This window comes from Aedes aegypti, chromosome 2, assembly GCF_002204515.2.
Source record: "Aedes aegypti strain LVP_AGWG chromosome 2, AaegL5.0 Primary Assembly, whole genome shotgun sequence".
NCBI lineage: Eukaryota > Metazoa > Arthropoda > Insecta > Diptera > Culicidae > Aedes > Aedes aegypti.
In genome coordinates, this window is record NC_035108.1 from 194,488,935 (window position 1) to 194,513,801 (window position 24,867).

The following is a 24,867-nucleotide window of genomic DNA, read 5'->3' on the forward strand; positions in this document are numbered from 1 at the left end:
TTAATTTAAAAATAGCATAACAATTTACAGCAGAGTGAAAGAGAATCAGATAGGAAATAGTTATAAATTGATAATATGTTTTCGAGGTGTGACTCGACAAGTCCAGTCATGACATGACACTGAAGACGACCTTACAGTTGAGGTAGAAATACGCGTATTTGTCAAAGGATAAAAACTCTAGCGGAATTAAATGGTATAGTACAAAATTAGGGTTTTCGTTTAGTTTTAGTTATAAATTACTAAAATTTAGTACCAGGTACCTTTGTTGCTTTGACCGCTTTCAATCAGAATATTTTTGATTTGCATATCGTTCAAATTAAAAAAAAATGGTTTAAATAGGAAATACACGCCATTATGAAAAATCGCACCCGAAAAAAACCGACGCGGACGCTATATCAAACAAAACAATCAACATCCCAGCCGAACGAGAGGAACGACGAAGACGACGAACGAAAACAGATTCGCCGAGAGCGCAAAGCATAGAAAAGCAAAGCCATCATCAATCACCCACCATCATCATTATTCGTTGGCCGCAAACGCTCGGCAGCAGCAGCAGGAAACGATCGCGTCATCTCGATGGAATTTTGTATGTAAAAAATTCTAAAATTTCTGGTGCAAGTGCGATTGTTTTTCACCGTAGATATTAGTAAATAGTGCAAAAAATGGGGTGCTTCGAGAGCAAACCCTCCGAGCAGCATCAGCCGACGGCCGTTCGCGGATGCACGGATATTTTCTGGCTCGTCGTTTACATTCTGTTTTGGATAGCTTTGGTGAGTAACAATATTTCTATACCTAACACCTCCACAGTCCATTGTATAATTCGATCACCCGCCAAAGGAGTCATAAAAGAGTATCTAATTAGCGCTCAGATTCCTTCGAGGCTTGCGATTTTTAACCACACCCGGGAAAGTAAACTCGGTTAGTACTTGGGGAATCGATTTGCCAACTGGGTCGAGGCGGTGACCCATCAAGGGCACCCCTGCCGGGTTATTGGCGCTTCCCATTAGGCCTTGTCGAATCGTAAGATAAATCTTGATAAGGAACAAATTTTAGTAACCTCTTTGTTTTTGTTTTTAAAACAAAGCAATAATGGTAATGGCAAATATTAGTCCGAGGCCCATATGGATATCTCGTAGAAGAAAACGTAGAAAATTAGGCGGAAAACTCATACCTTCAAGCTTGTGCGGTTTTAGAATTGCCTTCTTTAGTGCGATAGTGTTTAATTCCTCTACCGGCAGTATTTACCATTATTTTTTAAAACGCAATGAACCAAATAGGTGCAACCATTTTTTAAGGAATGAGCTTTTAGGTTTCTAGTATACCACTTTGGTCGTATGGAGTTTCTGAAAACTTTAAACGAGGGCTGCCCAACGTACGGCCGCAACGTCATTTTATGCGGCCCGCGAAGAGTTTGAAGATTCTTCTCGTATCTGGTCCGCAGACTGCTCTACTTATTTGAAGTTAGAACATACCAAGAATTATCATTGAAAATTTCTGAATTTTCAACAACATTGTTGGAACTTTTTACACGCTTAATTAATTAGCTATTGCTAATAATAGAAAGTTTGGTAGCACTCTAATTTATTATTATTATTATTATTGTGTAAACGTCTTCGGTAATACTACCGTACAGACTAATTAATTAAACTATATTCTTAATCCTAGCTCTAAAACAATCTTTTGACACATTAAAATCAAACATTTCACAAACAGAGTTAAAATTCCTCAAACAAGTGGTAAAAGGGTCATGATATCCGTAACTCGTTCTATGTAAAGGGATGGCGATGAGGGTTGTATGCCGCAGTCTACGATTGGGAACGCTTAGTTGCACTTCGGAAAGAAGATCAGGACAGTCGATGTTATTCGTCAGGATATCGTGTACAAGTAGTCTTTGAAGCTTTAGCCTTCTGTTTGAAAGTAGCTCCAGATCCACTAGCTGACAACGTGCGGGATAGTCCGGTAGGTTGATTGGATCGTTCCAAGGTAGGCGGCGAAGAGCAAAACGGGTAAATGATTTTTGTACTCGTTCTATCCGAATCATTAGGGATGTGTGGTATGGAGCCCATACAGGAGCAGCATACTCTAAAACACTGCGCACAAGGGCACAGAACAAAGCTTTTAAAGCGTACACATCGGTGAACTGCGATGCATTTCTTCGGATAAACCCAAGGACTGAAAAGGCTTTGGCGGTGATAACTGTAATATGCTCGTTAAAGCGCAATTTTGAGTCTATTACCACTCCTAGATCGCGAATTGACCCAACACGCTCCAGAGTTGTTCCATTTATAGCGTATGTGTAGTTGATCGAAGACAAGCTGCGGCAAAATGTTATGACTTTACACTTTCCAATATTGAGCGTCATTCCGTTTTCGATACACCATTGAAGAAGCGAGTCAATGTTGTCTTGTAAAGCAACGCAGTCGAGAGTAGAGTTGATCACTCGGAAAATTTTGAGGTCGTCAGCAAAGCATAGTCTCCCAGATGAAAATCGATGACACAGGTCGTTAATGTAGAGTACAAAAATCAGTGGTCCCAATACACTGCCTTTTGGCACACCGGAAGGAATGCTGAAGGTACTGGATCGCGAAGAGTTTACTTTAACGAAAGCTTTTCTATCAGTGAGATAGGACAAAATCCAGTCAGATATCCAATCGGGAAAACCCATATGTCTCAGCTTTTCAACAGCGTACAAATGCGGAACAGTGTCAAACGCCTTGGAGAAGTCCACGTATATTGAGTCTACTTGCTTCCGCCGTTCGATCTCACGAAACAGTACATTAGTGTAACATAAGAGGTTGGAAGTTGTCGAGCGGTGAGGAATGAATCCATGTTGGTACTGAGAAATAATCGATATTGATGCAGACATTACAACTTTATGTACCATAGATTTGAAGTTATTAAGCGTTAAAATTATTACGCAATAATTAAACATTTTTTAGGATTTGAACAACACTATGCCATGGCTTTCTTCAATATTTGATAGGAGAGACTGAACTTCAATCGATCTCAAATGAAATATGATGAGAAAAGGCTAAATTAGTCGAGCAGAATATCACAGCAAAGGCTTGATTCTTGCACATTCATTTTACAGAAAACTTAGGCAAAATTCTCACCAAATCATTAGCAGAATTTGTCAGAATTTTATGAACCAATTTTTAACAAAATTCTGGGCAGTGTTTTCACATAACCTTGTGAGGATTTCTGACAAAATTCTTAACTTTGTATACATTTCTGGACGAATATATCGCAGATTTCATAACAGGTTTTTAGAATGGATATTCTCAGGGTATAGACAGCTTTGGATTATGCCAAATGTCAGGTAGGATTCATACACATCCCGAGGCATGATACTTAAATAATGATTGGCGAAATTGTGACAAAATTCCGAGTAGGATTCTTATAACGTCTTTCACACGATTCTAATATAAAATTTAGTTCAGGATTTTAAACGATTTCTGAACTAAATACTGAGATACAACTCCTTCAAAAAATAAATAAATAAATAAATATTTTGACCAAAAAAAATGTGATTTAAAAAAAATGTTGGGAATGTTTTGGCCCGCCAAGCTATATTATTGCTGAAATGTGGCCCGCGATTCAAAAAGGTTGGGCAGGCACGCTTCAAGCCTTTCTTTCTTTTGACTTTGATTATTTTATTACGAAAAAAAGCGTTTTTATATAAAGTAATGTACTGTAAGGACGCCATTCACCGCTCATGCTCCATTCACCGCTCATTGAATTATTTTGAAAAATCTGAACAAATTTTCGCAATAAAAGTCATCAGCATGTATTAGTATACCAGAACGGAATATATCAGAATGAAATTCATATGATTTTATATTATACTAGAGGTCCCGGCAAACTTCGTCTTGCCATCAAGTAGGCTGTTGAAAAATGTCATGGAACCTCCCATACAAAACGACATAATAGTACACTCCCGTTTTACCAAATTTTCCGAGAATTTTCCTAAATTTTTTCATCACACGAACACGTCGGAACCCTTCAAGAGTACAACAGTGAAAGAATTACGCAAATCGGTGGTCCCGTTCTCAAGCCATTTCATGACATACAAACACCACTCCATTTTTATTTATATAGAAGATACTATTTATAAAAAAAAATTAGGCTGTTTAAGGCGGTAAACACGAGTTGAGCAATGATTTTATTATGGCAGATCGAAAAATGCTTCTAAGCTGCCACGATTTAATATGCTGTTGTACTATAGTACAAAGGTAACAACCAGCTAATGAAAGTGAATTAGTTCCAATTAGTTGTGTATATAGAGACTCATACTTGGGATGAGCGGTGAATGGCGCCCTACACATGTATCATTGGCATACATTTTATACGGTACCATTATACGTTGCTCGCATTTCAACTTCTTTCCTACAAAAACAAATGGTTTACCTTGCGTCTAGCGCAAAAAGTTGCGAAAAATATCGAAAAACCGATTTTTGACCGAATTTAATGTTAATAAATCTTCGAGCTGTTTAGTAGAATACATATAAGTAGATGAAAAAACCGAATTTAGTACTATACCATTTAATTCCACTAGAGTTTGTATCCTTTGACAGATACGCGTATTTCGACCTTAACTGTAAGGCCGTCTTCAGTGTCGTGTACTAGACTCGAGTCTAGTACACGACACTGAAGACGTCCTTACAGTTGAGGTCGAAAACGCGTATCTGTCAAAGGATACAAACTCTAGTGGAATTAATGGTATAGTACTAAATTCGGTTTTTTCATCTACTTAGAATTTAATGTGTTGAAATGCTGTTAAATGAGCGGTGAATGGCGTCCTTACGGTAGTACAAAAGCTATCTTTTTTTAAATCAGTTTAAACTTTTATAGTTGTTTTTTTTTCAATAGCAAAAAAAATATTTTTAATCGATAGTACCTACTATTGAAATAGTTAGTTGACTCTTGGATTGATGTAATAAGTATGGAATCCTATTCTACTATCTACTCCCTCCCCATGGTTATGCGACCTTGCCGCGATGGGAGGGCATAATCCATTAACCCATTAGATGGAAACCAAAGGCGTAAGTTTCTCAGAAGCAAGGGAATATGGGTACTTTTAAAAAAAAACACCACGTCACAATACTAATAAAAAAAACAGTGTTCATGTGGGCGCCATTACCAAGTCCGTCTGAATATTGGTCCTGGTAGAGGGGAAAAGCCAAACCGAGGGTTCAGACTTGACAAGTAAAGCTTCAGCTGAATACCATAGAAAAAAATATAAATTTGTCTCATTCAACAAAAACGTCAATTATTATAATTTTTCATACATTTTATTCCTATTTATATTCACATCACATTGATGCACATTCCAATCATGAAATTGAACCTTATCCTGCAACACAAAGCTATAGTATTTATTTTTAATCACAAATAACTAAAATTGTGTGTTTTTTTGTGCTTTTTTAATAAATTGGTTGTTCTGATAAAATCATGTGGTAACAAATTAACCAATTTTGAACAGAAAAATTAAACAAAATTATTTACTGTTTTTACAATAGTTTCCAAATCAAATGTATCACACAGTGGTAACCCACAGTTCTTCTTTGCAATAAAATTTATTTGAACATGCATCGGACAAATGCGTCAATTTTTTCATTCCTTAGTGAATGTGCTAAATATTGTTAATCAATTTTCGTGAAAACATTGTGCTGTTTTACAAAAATATCATCAATAACAGTCAGTAATATTATTTTATTCAAGAATTAACGTCGACATTTTTCTATTTATAAGGGTTAAGACATATTGTTGTATGAAAATCTTGTGCGTCAAGTTAGGCACACAATGTGCCTTATGTTTGCTGAACAAAATGTTTGATCGAAAATAGGAAAAGAAATATTGATGGTGCTTGCATTAAAAAAAATCCGTCCGCAGAACAACCCAATGCTTTATGTAATCAAATGTAAAGTTTGTTAAATTACGTAACGTTTTTAGGGAGCGGGGGTTATAGGAAACGTAACGATTCATACAAAATTTCCGCACTTTCCATACAGAAAATGTGACAAAGGCTGATAGGGGTTGGAAACGGTAAAATTTAGCGCGGTTTATGGATGTTTCCTAATGTTTCGTGGGGTCAATAAATAAATCACGTCAGGAGGCGAGGTGTTGGTTTAGGAGAATTTGTACAATAGATGATGTCCTTGACAAAAAAAAACTTCTTTTTCTATAACAACCCCGCACATTTGCCATACGTAACATTGTTTTTATGGAACCATCAAAAAATTTGTGTGGATCGCCACATCTTGTAGAACTTCCTCCTAATAACATGACTTACTTGATGGATGACTCCATATATGGTTCTCGATCGTTATCGAGACCCATACAAAAAGCAGTGTACAACGAGATGGAGAGTGAAAAGGATTTATTTTACATGTTATAATTTATGGATATTCTCAAACGGCCATTATTGCAACCGGTCGTTTTCGTTCTAGTTTTCAACCTATTTTTCGTAGTTTTTACAACATTTCAGTTTTCAACCCGTTCCAGCGCAACGTGGTTTTTAAACATTTCCATTGTTTGAATTTACGACGAAAATACATTAAACTAAGGTTTCAACTCAACCGCCGGTTTTACTTTCTACACTTTAACATAACACATTGCAAAAAGTACTTCCGGATGACGTCATTCAAATCTTTACCCAAAAGTTCTAACTTTTAAGTTCACTCATAGCGTTTTTTTAGTTAAATAAGCTATTCAATACTAAACTATTGTATATTTTGAACTTCAGCAATTATTTTTTAGTGCGTCAAATTAGGCACACTGAAGAATTGATTTGTCAATTAAGGAACATAATGTGTTCCATAAAAAAATAATATTTAAGAATAATATAAGAAATGTTTTATTGATTTTTATCTAATTTTATAATAGTTGAGATAACAGAGCTTCAAGTTTCAACAAAATCGGACGAATTTTGACGATTTGACAAATATTTGAATTTGGAACTTCCTGTTCAAATATGGCCTACGTTCACGATAACTGTACCCCTTGTAGTATCACTTAAAGCAGCTGTACTAGTTCGTGTTTCAGTGGTGTTTTGACAAGAGTCCCTTTGCCTCTGTAGTGATATACCTAGTGGTATTAATTCCGCCCATATTTTTTAATGGACCACGATTTTTACAATATTGATAACATCAATATTTTTTTCTCTCTTCGTACAGTGGTCACACTATCATGGGTCACCCACTATTATGGGTCATTTCCATTTGAAATGCGTGTGGAGCACAGTGACTAATAATCGTGACAAGGTGACCCATAATAGTGTGAGCAGTGTACTTGATGTCAAAAACTGCGCCTTTATTTTCTGCTTCTTCAGTTCCAGACACAATCTTTTCTATTTTAAGAAACTGTGTCGATATTGATCATAAGTCATCTAGACCCGGAGGTATTCCGAAAATTCTGGGGCACCGACGTTTTTCTACAACCTACGTCAATATCTCAAGCTACAGATTTTTTTGTCATGTTCGGTCAGTCGCTGTTCGAAACAATACTTCAATGAGAGTTTGTTGGGAAAAAATTAAGCCAATTGGTGCAACCGGTTTTGGAGTAATGAACATGTATGTGTCTGGTACAAATCAGGCCGTAAGAAGATCTTAAAAACTTTAAAAACATCGTTTTGTAATTTTCAGATTTCTTGAAGACAACTCAACTGATTTGTATGTTTTTTTCCGACAAGCTCCTTATAACCTGACATTGTATAGCCCACACTTTAGTTTTTTGATAAATTGACTAAAAACAAAATGGCGCCCAAAGATTCTTTGTATGGGGAATGTCGGTCCCCCAAAGAACATCTAAATATCTTCAAAACCATATAACCAATGATGAATAAAAGTTATCGCTGTTTGAATATTTTTTTGTGGTGGAAAAATGATGCTTAGCATTTTACCAAGAATCTACTAAAGATATCGGCAAAAATACCCGTCCCAAAAATGTCAACGCTTCTTCAATATTACGCCGAATACTTATGCTTTTTTTCTATTTATTTTCTATTTTATTGAGATTTTCAGCCCTTGGCTGGTTAATTTCATAATACTGATCTGCCCCTCTTTGCACAACAGTCCCATGTTGGAAAACGACAAACTGAGAAAAAGACGATTGAAATGTGAAAACAATTTCATTCCATTTTGAGTCTCTATTTGGCCTGAAATGTGTTAAATTTCTACATATCACTATTTGTTGAGTACACGAACAAACCTAATAAATTTTCTTTTGAATTCAAGTTGAAAATTTGCCTTAAAATGCAGAAAAATCGTAGCGAGACTGTTATGCGATTATATACAATATAATATACCAATGTATTTGCATATCAGTCCCATCATGTTCATCGACTCGTTCGACAGCTACTAAAACATTCATTGTTATTGAAGTACTGGTTGTTTCATTTGCTATTTATGTTCTTCGGCCGTAAAAAAATAGTTATTACAGTGAAACCTCCATGAGTCGATATTGAAGAAACCATCGACTCATGGAAATATCGAGTCATGGAACAGCAATTCTTTGGAAAGCTGCTTCTAGGGACCATCATAGTAACCATGAAATTATGTTTTTAGTATGGTTCCATGAGTCGATATCGAGTCATGGAACATCGACTCATGAAGGTATCACTGTATAATACAGTCAACTCTCCGTAACTCGATGTTAAGGCGACTATCGAGTTAGAGAAATATCGTATTAAAGAACACAACATCAGGGTAACTTTGGTTAAAGGGACTATCGAGGTATCCATGAAAACCCACATTTACTACACGTTCTATAACTCTATATCGAGATACGGAATAGCGAGTTACGGATAGTATACTGTATGTCCATAAAAAAACATAGGATTGAATACTTTCTCAAAACACACGTCATGATGTGGAATGCGCTTACAGTCATGAGTCCCAGTCATGAAAGACCCAGATGATCATCTTTTGGATAATGCGGAAATGAAATACGATGGAAATGATTCGAGATGTTCAAAAACAACCTGGTTCAGGACGAATCAAGCTAATCCACAAAATTTAAATGCAAAATATAGAATGAACTTTTTTTTTTTTGTTTTTGTTCCTCATTTATTTGTATTCCCCTCGTACCACCCAAATGGTTAAGTACGGACATAAAAGAAGATTAATATTTGTATAAGCCTTATCTAAAATGAAAATCTTTAATGTATCGTAATTGAAAATATATAATTATGTGTGATATCCACTAATTTAAAAATATTATCGAAACAACGTGAATTCATAACATTTACAATGCCGTAATCAAGTGTGTATTAAATACAGTCAAACCTCCATGAGTCGATATATGAAGGGACCATAGACTCATGGAAACATCGAGTCTTGGAACAGAAATTCTTTGGAATGCTGTTTGAGCGAATCATCATAGTTACCATGAAATTTTGTTTAAGTATGGTTCCATGAGTCAATATTACACTCAAAATAATCCAAACGTCATTGTTACGTGAAAACATACGTGATTTTTTTCCATCGCACTTTCCACGTAGCTCTTACGTTAATCATAGGTAGCCCAGAATGAACGCATGAATTTTTGAACTTCGTCCATTCCACCGTCGCTAAACGTAAGAGCTACGTGGATTTTCCGGTAGCCTTTACGAAGCGTTTCAATAGGACCTAGATGGTTTTGCATTAAATTTAACTGTAATAAAGATCAATCTTATTTCTAATAGGCTTTGGAAGAAAATTAATTCCCAATGTAAACAAACTTAAAAGATTGTGATATTTTTATTGTCAATCTGAGCATTCACAGGATTCAAATGTTTCCCCAATTTTGTGAGTTAGGTCTGCCTTGTTGTAGCCTTCGCGTGCTATTATTGATAGAGGTTATAAATCACGAATAAAATATGAAGTAAAGCAGGGATTCTTCGGCATTCAAAGCATATTTACCTTGAAATCAATCTTACACAGTGTTTAAAGCAGCAGCAGCTTCTGAAGTTCTTCAAAAATCAAGCGCCATCTTAGGATTTGAGCCCAACACCGAATGTACGTACACTATACAAATGTCAAAATGAACTCAGGCACCTACGTGAATTCCACGTGAGCGCGATAGGTAACCTCAGTAAACATTACCGAGTCACTAGTTGGTGGTTATGAATGGTTTAGTGATCTTTATCTTAGTCAGGTGAAGTGGAGGTAAAATGAATTTGGAATGATCTACGTGATTTTTCACGTAGCAATAACGTTTGGATTTTTTTGAGTGTAAGACATAGAACATCGACTCATGGAGGTTTCACTGTATAATTGGTTTCCCTTTACTTCGTTACACATAAGTGAACAACTAGTAGTACCGAGAGACCGTATGTAGTACTAGAAGTGGTACCCATTCTGAGCCCGACCACTATACGGACTTTGATGTGACTGTTATGCGAATATTTTCAAGATGGGACAACACAAGTGGGGTTTGTTTTTGTACAAGTTAGGAACAAAGGCTACTTTTTTAGCAGTTTTTATCGATCTTCTGGCGATGTTGAGTTGATTTATGTAAAAAACGCAAATCGGTCAAAAATCGACATGGGACTGTTATGCGATTATGGGCAGTGATGGTGTTTATCGGTGCATTTATTTCTTATAGTTCAATGAACAAATGCACCAAACACGTCGAGTTGATCGGATGCAAATTTGTATTCTTATCACATTTCATTTGCACTCTTCATTTTGTGTATTCAAGCAGCTTCAGAGCAAATCTACTCTTATCTTTTATGTACGTACTAATCGTGACGATCTCAATTTATAATTGTCTTCAGTAATATGTGACTCACGAGTGACGCATACCAAGCTCACGTATCAGCCTCCCGGCATAGCTTTAGCATATAAATGAACTAATGCGAATTACTAACAAGTCACATTTTTTTCGCGCTTCCTCCACTCACTTGTATTAATTAACGCTTGTCTGTTTCTCCATCTACAACAACAGCTCGTCATCGCAGTATTTTCGTTCGTATATGGCAATCCACTGCGTGTCATAAATGGCTATGATTCTTTCGGGAACACATGCGGCGTGTCGAGTAACGAAAAGTTCTCTCACTTTCCTCTGTCCGGCATGAACACCAAAGACAAACCGTATGTGTTCTTCTTGGACATAAAAGAGCTACGACAGACCCTCAAGATCTGCGTAAAGGAGTGCCCCAAGAAAGAGATTGGCAATGCTATGGAATTGTATCGTTACTACGAGGAACGTGACACAAAGTATTGTCGATACGATTTTAACATGAGCTTACTAACGGCCCCGGATGCGAGCGGACCGAAATACTTTGCGTTTGCTGGACCATGTCCTAAGTTCCCGGTTTATGAATCTAGCTCGGTGCTTCACCGATGTATCCCCTCGGGTAAAAATGCGCCTACCAAGGTGGTGAAGGACATGTACGCATTGGTGAATTCCTTTGGGGCAGCTCAGCAGGTTTTCAGTGACATCTACAAAACGTGGCCAACGGTTTTGCTGCTCGTTGGATTGAGTTTAATTTTCTCTATCATACTGATAATGATGCTACACTGGCTAACGGCCATCATTTCGTGGTTGATTTGTATTTTCGTCGCTGTTGCCAGCATTGGAATCACCGCAGTTTTGTGGTGGTCTTATTATAAGCAGAAGCACTCAATTGACACCGACACGAAGCTGTCCTATCTGGAAGAGCTGGTGCGCAACGAAACCACGATCTACGTATTGGCAATTTTGGCCACTTGTATTATGATCATCTTGCTGGTGGTCATCTACTATCTGCGTGAAAAGCTGAGCGGATTGGCGGCCCTGTTCGAAGAAGCTGGTAAATGCATGCTGCAAATTCCTGGATTAGCTGGACCCCCCGTATTGGCGTTTATTGCCTTGGCCGTGTTTCTTTCGTTTTGGATGGTGGTTATAGTGTGTTTGGCCACTGCCAATTATCCCAATGTGAAGCCCCTTTTACCCTTCACGCAACTCAAGGAGAACCCTAATAAGACTGAAGCCGCCATCAAACCCGACATGTCCGTCAACAACAATACGTACAAATGTAAGTAGATTGCATATACGGTTTTGGATAAAACGATAAGACCACTTCAGCGTAAAAAGTATAACTCGTATGTAAGCGTAAAAAGTTTTTGTTATGTTCTTATCATTCCATAGGGGGAAGTCCTCTATGCCCGGACACTTTTTGTTTTTTGGTGGTATTTCAAAATCTACATTTGTTTTACCGTTTAGTTTTGTACAGTCCAAAATATTAGCAATATTTTAAGTAAAAAATAACATGCTAAACGAAATAAACCTTTACATTTCATTTCTATGGTGGGTTACATTATGTACCAAAAATCGTATGCACTGAAATGTGTCCTCTATGGGCACTATGATTTGCACCATCAAAGATTGCACCAAAAACACAGAAAGGCCAAGAGATGCTTCGTATTTCAGCGCATGCCTTGTGGGTTCAATATTTGCACCTTTTTATGTGGTCTTGAAGTGTGCTCTTAGGTACAGTCTACTCTTCCTTACTCGATACTCCGTATCGCAATATCGAGTTAAGAATCTTAGTGAATTTGGTGTTCATGGCTACCTCGATGGTCATTTGAATCGCATTTGCACTGGTTTAGTGTTCTGTAACTCGATATCGCCCTAACTCCATATCCCTTCATTATCGAGTTATGAAGAGATGACTGTACATTAGGCTGTCCCTTATTTTTCGAAAATGCGAAATGTTATAAGTGCGTCATCGTAAAATGCTCGTTTTGGTAAGAAAAAAATTAAGTACAAATTTGAAGTCCGATTCGCGCACGGGGTCATCTATGCCTAATACCTTCAGGGCCGTTGGGGGACCACTTAGCGTCCACGTACGGACTTCAAATTTTTACCTGTTTTTTTTCTTATCAAAACGAGCACTTTACAATGACGAACTTATAACATTTCACCTTTTTGAAAAATAAGGGACGGTCTACTGTACATCATATCTTGAGGCTGCTTCTTGTGCGCTCATTTGCCTCAAATGCATAATGTTTACAGCACTTTTTAAACGGCCTCCAAAGACCGAAAGTTTTGTTGTTTAGGCTCCGATTTCGTTGCTGTTCGTTTTTTGTTTCTTAAATTTATGAAAAAGGGAATTATGAATTAGATCCCAAATATAAGGTAAACTTCTTACGGAGTAATAGTTGACTAGCTAACAATCTTTCGCTCTGTTATATACAATTTATTTTCATTTCATTTTCATTCAGGAAATCTATAAGGAACTCTTCCAAGTATTCCTCAAACCAGAGACCAAAGACCAGGGATGCCTTACCAAGTTCTACTAGAAATTTCGCTAGGAATTTCTACAGCATTTTATCCAGGGAATACAAATGAAGTTTTCTCAAGTAAAATCTCGGTAGATTCTTTAAAATTAATTCAAGATTTCACTGTTGTATATACTATAGCAATCATGCCATCATTCCATCATGCCGATCATTCCTTTACAAACTTTTTCAGAGATTCCTTTCGATTTTGTTAAGGAATTCTTTCAGAAAATCTTGCAGGATATTATCCAGGGTATCGATTCATTGTTTTTTTAATCAATACATTCAAATGCAATTCAATTTCTAAGACTCTCTCAAAAGTCCAGGAGTCCTTTCACGTACAACCTTGCAGGAGTTCATCAGGAAATTCTATTAAAGTTTCATCAGAGATCACTAAGGCTCAAGCCTAATAGCGTCATCGGAATGATTTATTATCTCAGCTCTTTCGTGTTGATATCGAGATTGTGATTTCAGTCGAGGATGCATTACCAACTGGTGAGCTCGTTCCATACTTGTGCTAGTACAACTAACGTAGAAATGTTACATTCAATTTATCGTTAAACAAATTTTGGACGGTTCGTCACTATAAGCATCGGCATAAGCCATTTTTCCTATGATGATAAGCTAGCCGTGCTAAAATCACCTCCATAAAAAAGCCATTATTCCTGATTTCATTTTAAAAAAAACAAGACACACGCATCTATTATTTTATTTAGTCGCCATTATTAAAAATAACCTTTGAATAGTTCGACTTGAAAAATGCCGACGCACTGATAACTTTTTAAATTGAGGCTACATACCAAGATGAATCCTGATCCCTCCCACTAACAGTACTCCTCCCTGTGAGAACCATGAAGATGCAGAGGAGCAATTCTCGCTGAAATCAGGCCATCGGCACACATCGTTACAATTCCAATTTTATGCCACTGATCGTTAGTATGCTAGGCGGTCCTTTCGGTTTTCTCAGATTGGTGGACCCATCGTATGCCATCTATCTAAAAAGTTTGCGAAAAATCCCTATTCTTGATAAATAATAGGTTTTTTTCGCGTGATATGTCTCATATTTCCCTTGGACTACTTGGCAAACTTTGTAGCATCGTATAGAGAAAGCTAAGTTATTAAGCTTAAAACCAGGCTCTGTTCCAATAAAGACGTAACGCCAGGATAAAGAAGCATGTGCTGACAAGGTGAAAAACTTATTCTACTACTTAAAACCAAGATGGCGTCAAAATCCAAGAAGGCCGTCAATTTTTTTCACTTAAAATAATACTCTTAAAGTTCACTCGACCTGAATGCAACGCCAACGATTGACAACTTGTTGCTTTATTGTAAAAAAAATTGTTTGCATTGATTGCACTCGTCATTACGTCAAAATCGTAGAACATGATTTAGAAAATCGTTCTTTTGATAGGGTAATTGTGAAAAAACGTGTACACTAGGATGTGGCTTATTTTCCGAAAGTTTTGAAAACCAAAAATTCGTGTGCTCTTCCGAATTCAAATCACATAAAATGGGAAACCTCAAATATTGAGATTTCGAGGTGGCGCAAGCGATTTGAAGGTGAATTTTCAAGTTATAAAATATGACCTTCAGTGAAGTCTTCATAACTTTGATATTTTCCAACCAATTTTAAAACTCTTTGCATCATTCTCTTCAAAACTAAAAAAAAAAGTTGGTAGAATATCAAATTTGTCTAAAATGAAAACTAGTCTTAGTTACCGAAATAAATCATCTTTGTTTGACCATAACTTTATGAACACTCATCCGATTCCAGATCTTTTTACATTCTTTCGAAACTTATTTAGTCGTTTTCGAACTGTGTATACAGCATATTAAATTGAATATATATTAGACTTAGTGTTTTAACAAAAACTACAAAAACGTCATTTTTAATGAAAAAATAAATTTTTTTTTCAAGTTTGGATTTTTTTGCCATGAATTACATTTTTACTGTTTAACTGAAGTTTTTAAAGCATCTTGTTTCAACTACGAGTTGAACAGTGCACATATTCCAAAAAAATCAAAGATATTGTTGTTAAAAAAATTATGAAAAATTGCTTTCAAGACCAGTATAAAGGTTTAACAAATGAGAAAACCCCGTTTTAGCTTAAGTTATAACGTTCAACTGGCAAAAAATTGAAAAATATTATAATTTCGTTGAAAATTCATGTTTTTCTGCAGTTTTTGTTAAATAACTAAGTCAAAACTATTTTTTAATTAATGTGTTGTTCCCACAGTTTCTTCTTCTTCTTCTTGGCATTAACGTCCCCACTGGGACAGAGCCGGCTACTCAGCGTAGTGTTCCAAGAGCGCTTCCACAGTTATTAGCTGAGAGCTTTCTTTGCCAAAGTTGCCATTTTCGCATTCGTATATCGTGTGGCAGGTACGATGATACTCTATGCCCAGGGAAGTCAAGGAAATTTCCATTACGAAAAGATCCTGGACCGACCGGGAATCGAACCCAGACACCTTCAGCATGGCTTTGCTTTGTAGTCGCGGACTCTAACCACTCAGCTAAGGAAGGCCCACCGTTTAAAATGTCTAAAATTATTTCAACGATACGTAAAAACATTCAGAATCGGTTAACTATCTATGAACTTATGGTCGAATAAAAGTAATTTCTTAGTAAAAAGAGTAAAACAATTGGAGAAAACTACTTTCAACAAAGATTTGTTTTCATTTTAGACAAATTTGATATTCTACAAACTTTCCTTAAATTTAATTTTGAAGAGAATGATGCTAAAAGCTTCAAAATTGGTTGAAAAGCAACAAAGTTATGAAGACTTCACTAATGGTCATATTTCATAACTTGAAAATTCACCTTCAAATCGCTTGCGCCACCTCTAAATCTCAATATTTTTGGCTCAAAATTTGAGGTTTCCCATTTTAAGTGATTTGAATTCAGAAGAACACACGAATTTTCGGTTTTGAGAACATTCGAAAAATAAGCCGCACCCTAGTGCACATCTTGCGGATATGATGGTACCATTCTGTTCAGATATATCAACATTTTCGGTGAGAGCTTTCTATTTACCATCCTTTCATTTAGTTTACATGTTATAAATGATAGCTCGGTATTTCTAACCCGTCTACCAGATAAATGCTTGGACATCCAAACTTCCTTTGGCATTCGAAAAAAAATATTTTTTGATAAAGTTCCCAAAAAAAATGTAATTTGTTGTGAATTGGTTGGAAAATGGTTACACCCTAGTACAGTGGTTCCCAACCATTGAAGCTGCGACCCTCTTGGAAGGAAATTCAACAAACAACCCGCGGACGGATGTGCATGATATCAGTGTATAAAAAACCTTTCGGAGATCTCAGAAAGTATCAAAAGACAGATAAAATGTTCCAGTTACTAAACCACACTTATCCATTCAAAATTTGAAAATTTTCTAATTTTCACGTTTGACGTAATCAGAAAGCACTATGATTAAAACTGGTACACTTACCTTATACTCGGCAGGCACCTCAAAAGATTTGAAAGATTCTACTATTTATCCGGAAAGATTGCGTCAAGAAGTATTCTAATAATACTGTTAGGTATTTCTATGATGTTGCTATGAGTATTTGACCAAGTTTTACAATGAGCTTCTAAGGATCAGGAAACAAAATCATTGAAAATTTCGCCGAACACATTCCGGAAACTTTGCCAGATATCTGTAAAAATTATTGATAGAAATCTACTATAGATATCTCCGATACTATCAGTTTTTGCATAGCAAAAACATGAACAAAATTGGTTTTAAAACACTTATAAATTTGCATCTCAATTGTAATGCTTCCATGAAAAAGAGCTAAGAAATTTTTCATGTGCTTTCATCAATCGAGAAAATAATATACTTATTCACAATGGCTTCGCGGACCCCCTAAAAAGTCGTCACGCCCCCTAGGGGTCCGCGGACTACCGGTTGGGAAACCATGCCTATAGTAAAAACATGTCCTTTTCGACGTTTTCGACACTCAATTAAAAGGGTGATTCTGGCCTTAGGGGTTCATTAAGTGGATGTTTTTAAGGAAAAATTGTTTTATTTTCATAGACACCGCGCAGTATTCAAGTGAACAGTTTTTATCAACTTAAATAATTCACATAATTTGTATTGGACTTATTATTATATGTTTTGTATGTGTTGTGCTGAGGAGGAAAATTGTAGTTTTTGAAATGTATGCTTGGTTCCCCCTTTTTTTTTCGAAACTTGAACTTTTTTATTAACTTTTTAAACTACCTATGTAAAATTGTGTTATTCTACTGATCATACGAGAGAGTATCATAGTGTGTGAGTTGTTCAGTTTTGAAGCTGGTAAATGCACAAACGAGCATTGATTTTGTCAATGTTGCTGTTGTTTCGATTTGTTGGTAGTAGGAATTGGTGCAAAGCGAAAACTAGTGATTTAAGTTGATGATTGATGATCTTTTCTTACTAAAGTAATTTCTATATAATGTGAGTGGGACAATTTTCTTTCCGTTTCAGAGAGCGAGAAACGGCGCATCAGCCGAGGCTTTAATAAAGAAATACCTTTGTCCCATCCCAGGAAAACGATCTCAATAATGGAGTCAGGGTGTCCATCCATCCGGGAAATCCGGGAAAAGCGGGAAAAACACGGGAATTTCATTTAGCCGGGAAAAATACGGGAAATACCCGGGAAATTGTAGAACACACCGGGAAAAATATGTATAAGTGAACCAATTGTTTTCTATTTTAAGTAGGTACCTACTGTAGACAAAACTGAAAAATTTTGCCACAAGATACACTACAACTCAAACTTCGCATTATGATTAACTTTTGGTGCGATGCTAGAGGGATAGTAAATGGTTTCTAGTAATCCTAATTAACGAAAATCATTGGGTTCCCAAAGAAATTTTTGGCATTTTTTTTTGTGTCAATTTATACCGATTTCTTTTGAGATGATGTAAAGATTTCTGGCGTCAAGATATTGAGCAAATTCAAAGGAGATCTTGTGAAACATCATTTAGATACACGCAAAAAAATTGTGCGGTAAAAACTACCATTTTAGGGGGTTGACTTAAGCACTCGCACCGGCAATTTTCAGCAGACCAGAAATGCGCTTGATTTTACCATGTCTGTAGTTGGAATCAGATTGTTGTAAATTATTTCGGTCAAATGTACCAGCAATACGGTGGGGTGTACCGTAAACATAGTAAATTGGTCTGAATTTACATGGTAGTTTCAAGAATGGGCGTAGTCAGCTAAAATAGTTATTTTTACCACAGAATTTTTTCCCGTGTACTTGAAAAATTTGTAGAAGGACTCATAGTGATTCCCGACAAGCTTCTAGGAGAGATGCTTGATAGATTTCCATTAAGATTCATGGCATATTCTTGATGAGATTATTACAGTATTTGTAACGGGAATCTATGCGATAATTGACCAGGTTATTGAAGGTGCTTTGGAAAATAACTTGAATGCTAAGTAGTGGATAGCTTATAACACTACAAGCAGGAATTATAAAAGATTTTGTTTTATTCTCAGTAGAATTTAAGCGCTTAGTGGAAAGCTGATCTAAAAAAATGTTTTATGGAGTGGTTTTACTACTAAAAGTCAGGACCAATTTATTAAGAGTTTCTGTTCGGCGTCAATTTTTTTTAGTAAGCTTCATAGAAGAACAATTAAATCGACACTGTTCCGTCATAAGAATTAAACTGCCATGAGCGGATTCTCTTCATCGAACCTCGTGGTATAGATAGATCTATTTCGCTATTAACTTCGCCAAACTAAATAAATCTGTAATATTTGTTGTTCATGAAGTTCGTTATTTTTTTTTCCTACAGCACGAAAACATGTTACGACAAGAACATTAGTTTTCTGCAATAATGCAAAGAGATATTTCGAATAAAACAGCCCAATTAGGCTTAATTAGTTGATCATAAGTTAATAGCGTGCTATTCAGCTTACTTTTTAAATTACCAATCGAACTTGAGTTCACTACTAGTTCTTTTCTGTCGCTTGATAGAATGCTATAAAACTCAATAACAAACTTAAACATATTACACAAAAGTTATAAAGCAACTGTTGCATTTTTCCTCCTATTATTGTAATTTATTATTACTACTGGATTTTCTTAAAGGAAACACCCGTCACTATTTTATTTTTAGTTAGATTTAATGTTCTTCATCAGTTTCGAACACGGATCCTCTTCATTGTATCTTGAGTACATACCATTGCTCCATCAATGCGTTGAGCAAATCCTTATGATTTCACTCAATATGCTGATTACGTCTATTTGTGCTTTTACACATTAGAGATAGAACATTATCGGAACATTGAAATCTCCAAGAAGTGAAGATAGAACTCGATATAAACTTGAAGGTATAAGCATTATTTATACTTTTTGTAAACTTGAATCAAATGACATTCCTTAGTTTGTTTTGAATTAGCTATTTAGGAATTTTCATTTCTTCCTGCATTTATTTGAATAGGAATTTTAGTGTGTTATGTAATACAATGGAAGCTGTGCAGTGCATCAAATTACTCATATAAAGATGTTTGAAAGTTTTTTTTTCTTCTGCTCTGTTTAATTTTCCTGTTTACTTTTTTTACGTTAGTCCAAAAGAAATTCCAAACCGGTACGGTTATTACTTGATCTTAACTAACTGTACGAAGTTTGAAACCAGTTCAACTTTATCCTTACCAAGTTGCTTCAAAGTTACCATTTGAACATACTTTGTACGTCCACATCGAACTAAAGTTCATTATATGTTTGCTTAGTGCTTTTATTGAACTTAATACTAAAGTTCAAAACGAGTTCATCATAAACGATTGAATCAGCAAAAAAGTTCCAAAAACTTAGTCCGGACCAAGTTTAACTTTTGATTGCTTGGGAGGTTATTTCCGCCATGCCAAATCCTTTTTTTTCACCGGATCCTAAAATTTTAAGGAACTTTTTAATCAAAAATTTAAATCGATTTAAAAAAACGTCGAAGACTCGATACAAAACTAGTTTAAGTAGCAGTTCTTAGTTCTGACATTTTTTAAGTTTGTTGAAAACATCTTCATTGTTGGTTTTTTGAATTTTACAATAAACCTTTGATATCAGTTTGACCAATGCTCCAGCGGAATTCAAACCAATATTATTTTGATCCCAAACATTTTAAAAATATTTAAACAATTCACAAATAACTTAGATCAAGTCCTCCAAATTTTAACATATGAAAACAAAACGAAAAAGTGGTAAATGATTTGCGTAATTCTGTATTACTCAACATGCAGGAGCAAACACTTGCAGAATTTACAAAACCCTGATAATATGATTATATTAGATTTCAATACCTATTATATCCTTTATTCTATTTAATTTAAAATGTAACTGCAATGGTATTGCTATTTTTACAGTATTTGACAATCTTTGTGTAAGAAAAAAAAAGATCTAATATTACTAAAAAGTATAAAAACTGGTGAAAAATTCTTTTGAAATTGAAAACGGATATTTTGAAAGTCAAATCAAATATCAGCACTTACTAACAAAGGTCGGAAAAATATCAAGTCGAAGGACCTTGATGTAGTTCGGTTTCAAATTTTTAGGCATCCGGGAAAAATCCGGGAATTGGAAAACTGATTTTGAATGGACACCCTGTGGAGTGTGCATTAACTTTCATAGAAACACCACTTCCAACGATTTGACCTATCTCACCCCTAATGAAACGGTTGCCTCCTTTTTTTCCTTCGTAAAGTTGTATCACGTTATTTATTCGTGTATAATCTGATCGCTGTGAATTTTCCAATTACCTTCAAACCCAAGTCTGCACGATGGGCCTGCATTTTTTTATGTTTGTACCATATTCCCGATGTGTTGCAAGTATTAATATTGACAAGAAAATACTAGAAGAAATTCTGGTATTTATAGGATGCTATTCAATATTGGCTGTGCAAACACTCAGATTAGATTAGATTAGAATGGACGTCACACAAATATTCCCTTCCCTGATCACCTATACGGCCGGCGCTGTTATTGACATTACTAAGTTTGAAGCTCTCGAAATTGTACATTAAGATGGTATGCTACTTCCAAGCTGCATCTGCTGATTTCCTGTACACTTTTGATTATTCACGGATAAGTAGCTACGAATCATAGGTCATCAATGGTTTTGCTTATGCTAAAAGTTTCATCAATGATTACTTTGGGTTTTCTTTTAGTAATACCTCCCACATTTTTTCATCCCATGATTCGTACAAGATCGGTAACAAAAACGTTATAGTTTTTACGCTTATGTGGTTTTATTTTTTGTCCGTAACTGTCCGTTGCTTGTGAGACGAAATCAATATATTTCTCGATTGTAGCATTCGACTTGGTCGAATACCCCGAGGCCGACTTCCTGCGCCACATGCTCTGGATCTACATCATTGGGTTGGTGTGGACGTCCGAGTTCATCTTTGCCTGCCAACAGTTGGTCATCTCGGGTGCCGTTGCCTACTGGTATTTCCGCAAACCGACCGACACTCCTGTGCTCAACGCCATCGCCAAACTCGTAAAGTACCATCTCGGATCGGTTGCGAAGGGTTCGTTCATTATCACGCTGTTCAAGATACCTCGGCTGATCCTCACCTATCTGTATGCCAAGTAAGTTGAACACGTGTGCTATTGTCAGAATTCTCGATTTGATTTAATCTTCCTTTACTTTTCAGGTTGAAACGACACCAACAAGAAGGTTCGGAATGCGCCAGCTGTTGCTTGAAGTGTTGCATTTGCAGTTTTTGGTTACTGGAGAAATTCATTCGCTATTTGAACCATAACGCCTATACGGTCATTGCGATTGAGAGTGTCAACTTTTGCCCAGCAGCCAAAATTGTGAGTGACTTTTTCATTATTTCTTAATTGTTTTGCTCAAGTTGGTGTAGACAAAAAATCCTCGCATTTGATATTATTTAGTTTGAAAAAACTGAAAACAGGGGTTGAATTATGAGCAAATTGGGAGTATCTCTTACTTATCGCTCTCTGTAACAATCATGATCCGCAACGTGAGGGTATGTTTATCGTCTTCTGCTACATCTCTGATTATATCGGGAGGATAGCAGTGCATGGTAAAATCCATCTCAACAAGCCCTAAACCTGGGGCCACTATTGCTATAGGTTATTCGAGGATTGTTTATCATGTCAGTAAAGTAAAACTTCTGAATGAAAAATCGCCGAAAAATAACGGAGTTTCATTTTTTATACCTCATTCGAAAGTTTTTCTATTTTATTTAATGTAAATACAATACAATTACAACGTTACAATCATTGAAGCTTGAAAAAAGCACTACCTACGTGGAACTTGTTCCATTAAAATCGGGGAATGGATTCTACCCCACATTGGAGTGACCTACGTAACATTTTGGGCTTTCATAACAATGTTGTACAATAACTAATCTAACTAATTCATTTATATGTACTTTTCCAGGCTTGGAATGCACTGGTTACCAATGCTCTGCAAGTAGCCACAATCAATGGAATCGGCGATTTGGTACTGTTCCTAGGAAAATTAGCCGTGGCCGCTCTCTGCGGATTGATCAGCATTCTAATGCTTCGTGATAATCCGGATGTTCACTTCTACATGGCGCCCGTAATCATCATCACGCTATTCTCGTTTTTCGTCGCTCACATTGTGCTGTCGCTGTATGAAATGGTTGTGGACACACTGTTCCTGTGTGTTTGCGAAGATCGCACCATCAACGGAAACTCCGGTCGCTGGAAGCAAAGCAACTTGGCTCACCTGTTGGGCGAAAGCCCGGAACAGGATGCCGTGGAAGCACCGATGCAGGTGGTTGAATTGACCCCGATTACAAAGCAGCCGTTCTCTGTACAAAGTTTGCAAATGACTGAAATTGACGACAAGGGTGCCGTTTGAAATGACCAACTGATAATCACGATAGGAATTTCCTATTAGGAAACACTAAACCCACAAAACGCAGAAAAGTTAATATTTAAGCCTAAATGTGAATGTCTCCTCTAGCAAAGACAGAAGTTCAACGACTAATTGTGCTTTAAAACAACTATCTCATCGCTTCATCAAACAATCTATCGAAGCAAATTATAATATATTAAAAAAATACTTAGAAAAGGAATAATTGATCCTTTTGACGATGTACAAGTCACTTGAAACGATAATGTATTGTTCTCTGTTAGAACACGATCCATCCAAGATATTGTTAATGAATGCGCACTCTAATGCATCACATGTTCAGAAAATGGGCTCAAACATATTTTTGCATCTGAAAAAATTTGCATATTTATATTTATATAATATTTATTGTATACATCTGTCCCGTTTTGGATAAGTAATTAATTAAACTATTTAAAAACAAACTTTTAATTGTTTGCCCTTCATAAACGCATCAAGTTACACTGAACCTTCCGTATCACCCATATAATAGTTGCTCCAGTTTTGATAATCCATTGTTGAAAGAGTTTATTTTTACAGATTTTATTCCACCGTATTGAATGTTTAACGAGCCCGGTTCAGATTATGATATGGAGTTATAAGTTTATAAGATGTATTGCTAAGTTTTAATATTTACTTATTATACTTGTATGGATGTAAGAATAAAAATCGAATATTATAGTAACGCCAAATGCTTGTCGTGTGTCAGCTAGTTTAGAGAAAAACCTTTCTGGAACTCGTAACAGTTTCAAGCTATTAACGTCACATCAACCTGTCTATTTTTTCATTTTTCGGTGTCCTCTCCTTCCATCTTTCAGCACCACGTCCTTGTTTTACGATGGTTTCGATTGAGGGACTAAACGAAGTGTTGACCATGAATTCTACCAGAACGAAGTACATGGTTGCTGGTAGAGATAGAGGGAGGCCTGGTATAAAATTGTTGAAGAATTCGTTTATCTTGGAACATTTGTGAAATGTGACAATGACGTTTTCTGTGGTCATGATTTTATGAGAAAGAAATAATAAATTATCGGCTATACGATTTGAAATATCGGTTAAACTCTTGATCATCTGTAGTATACAAATGACACATGTAAAAACTCCATGAACTACGAAAGATAGTTTTAAAATTTGGAAACGTCCCTTGATTTTTTTTTCGCATGAAAATTCAAAATAAATTGCATGGCACGTAACATTCTCTAAATCCTTTCCCTCATAATCTTCTTTTTTTGGCGTCACGTCCTAACTGTGACAGCCAGATCTGACTTTCGACTAGAAGTCGGGTCAAGTACACGACACTGTAGAAGCCTTACAGTTTAGATCCAAAAACGCGTAAGGATACAAACTCTAGTAGAATTAAATGATATAGGTATCACTAAATTCGGTTTTCATTTATTTATAGGTATTCCACTAAACAGCTCGAAGATAACCGTTATTGCTTTTTAACACGTGATTGGAAACTCAAAAATATATGTTGAAATTCAAGTTATTTTTGAGGGATTATCACAGAAGGCCGAATACATTCTAGCCTACCACAAAAGGCCGATTGCACAGAAGGCCGAATTAAAGTTAAAGACCTAAAGAATAAAGCTTGGATATGAAAAGAACAAGTCCATGCTTTGTTAAATGCAGTCATGTCAGTAAACAGTGCAAAATTTACATGCGGCGAAGCCGCATTGAGGATGGAGGAACTGAGGCGGCATAAGGCCGCCGAAGTCTCCGATATCCGAAGGGTGTGTATAGCAT

The 24,867-nt window shown here is 36.2% G+C and overlaps 1 protein-coding gene across 1 annotated transcript; it reads left to right on the forward strand.

The window, feature by feature from the left end:
- Positions 1–462: 462 nt before the first annotated feature.
- LOC5573001 (CTL-like protein 1) lies at positions 463–23,813 on the forward strand. Its single transcript, XM_001654278.2, has 5 exons — positions 463–770; positions 10,927–11,998; positions 21,542–21,821; positions 21,887–22,049; positions 22,642–23,813. Exons 1-5 carry the CDS (start codon positions 663–665, stop codon positions 23,086–23,088), a joined length of 2,070 nt encoding a protein of 689 aa, XP_001654328.1. The 5' UTR covers positions 463–662; the 3' UTR covers positions 23,089–23,813.
- The last annotated feature ends 1,054 nt before the right edge of the window (positions 23,814–24,867 follow it).

Bases quoted from the DNA above. Each gene is read 5' to 3' on its own strand.
- LOC5573001 (XM_001654278.2), top strand. From the start codon at position 663: ATGGGGTGCTTCGAGAGCAAACCCTCCGAGCAGCATCAGCCGACGGCC. The intron at 21,822-21,886 runs GTAAGTTGAACA...TTTACTTTTCAG, and splicing joins CTCACCTATCTGTATGCCAA to GTTGAAACGACACCAACAAG. The intron at 22,050-22,641 runs GTGAGTGACTTT...GTACTTTTCCAG, and splicing joins TTTGCCCAGCAGCCAAAATT to GCTTGGAATGCACTGGTTAC.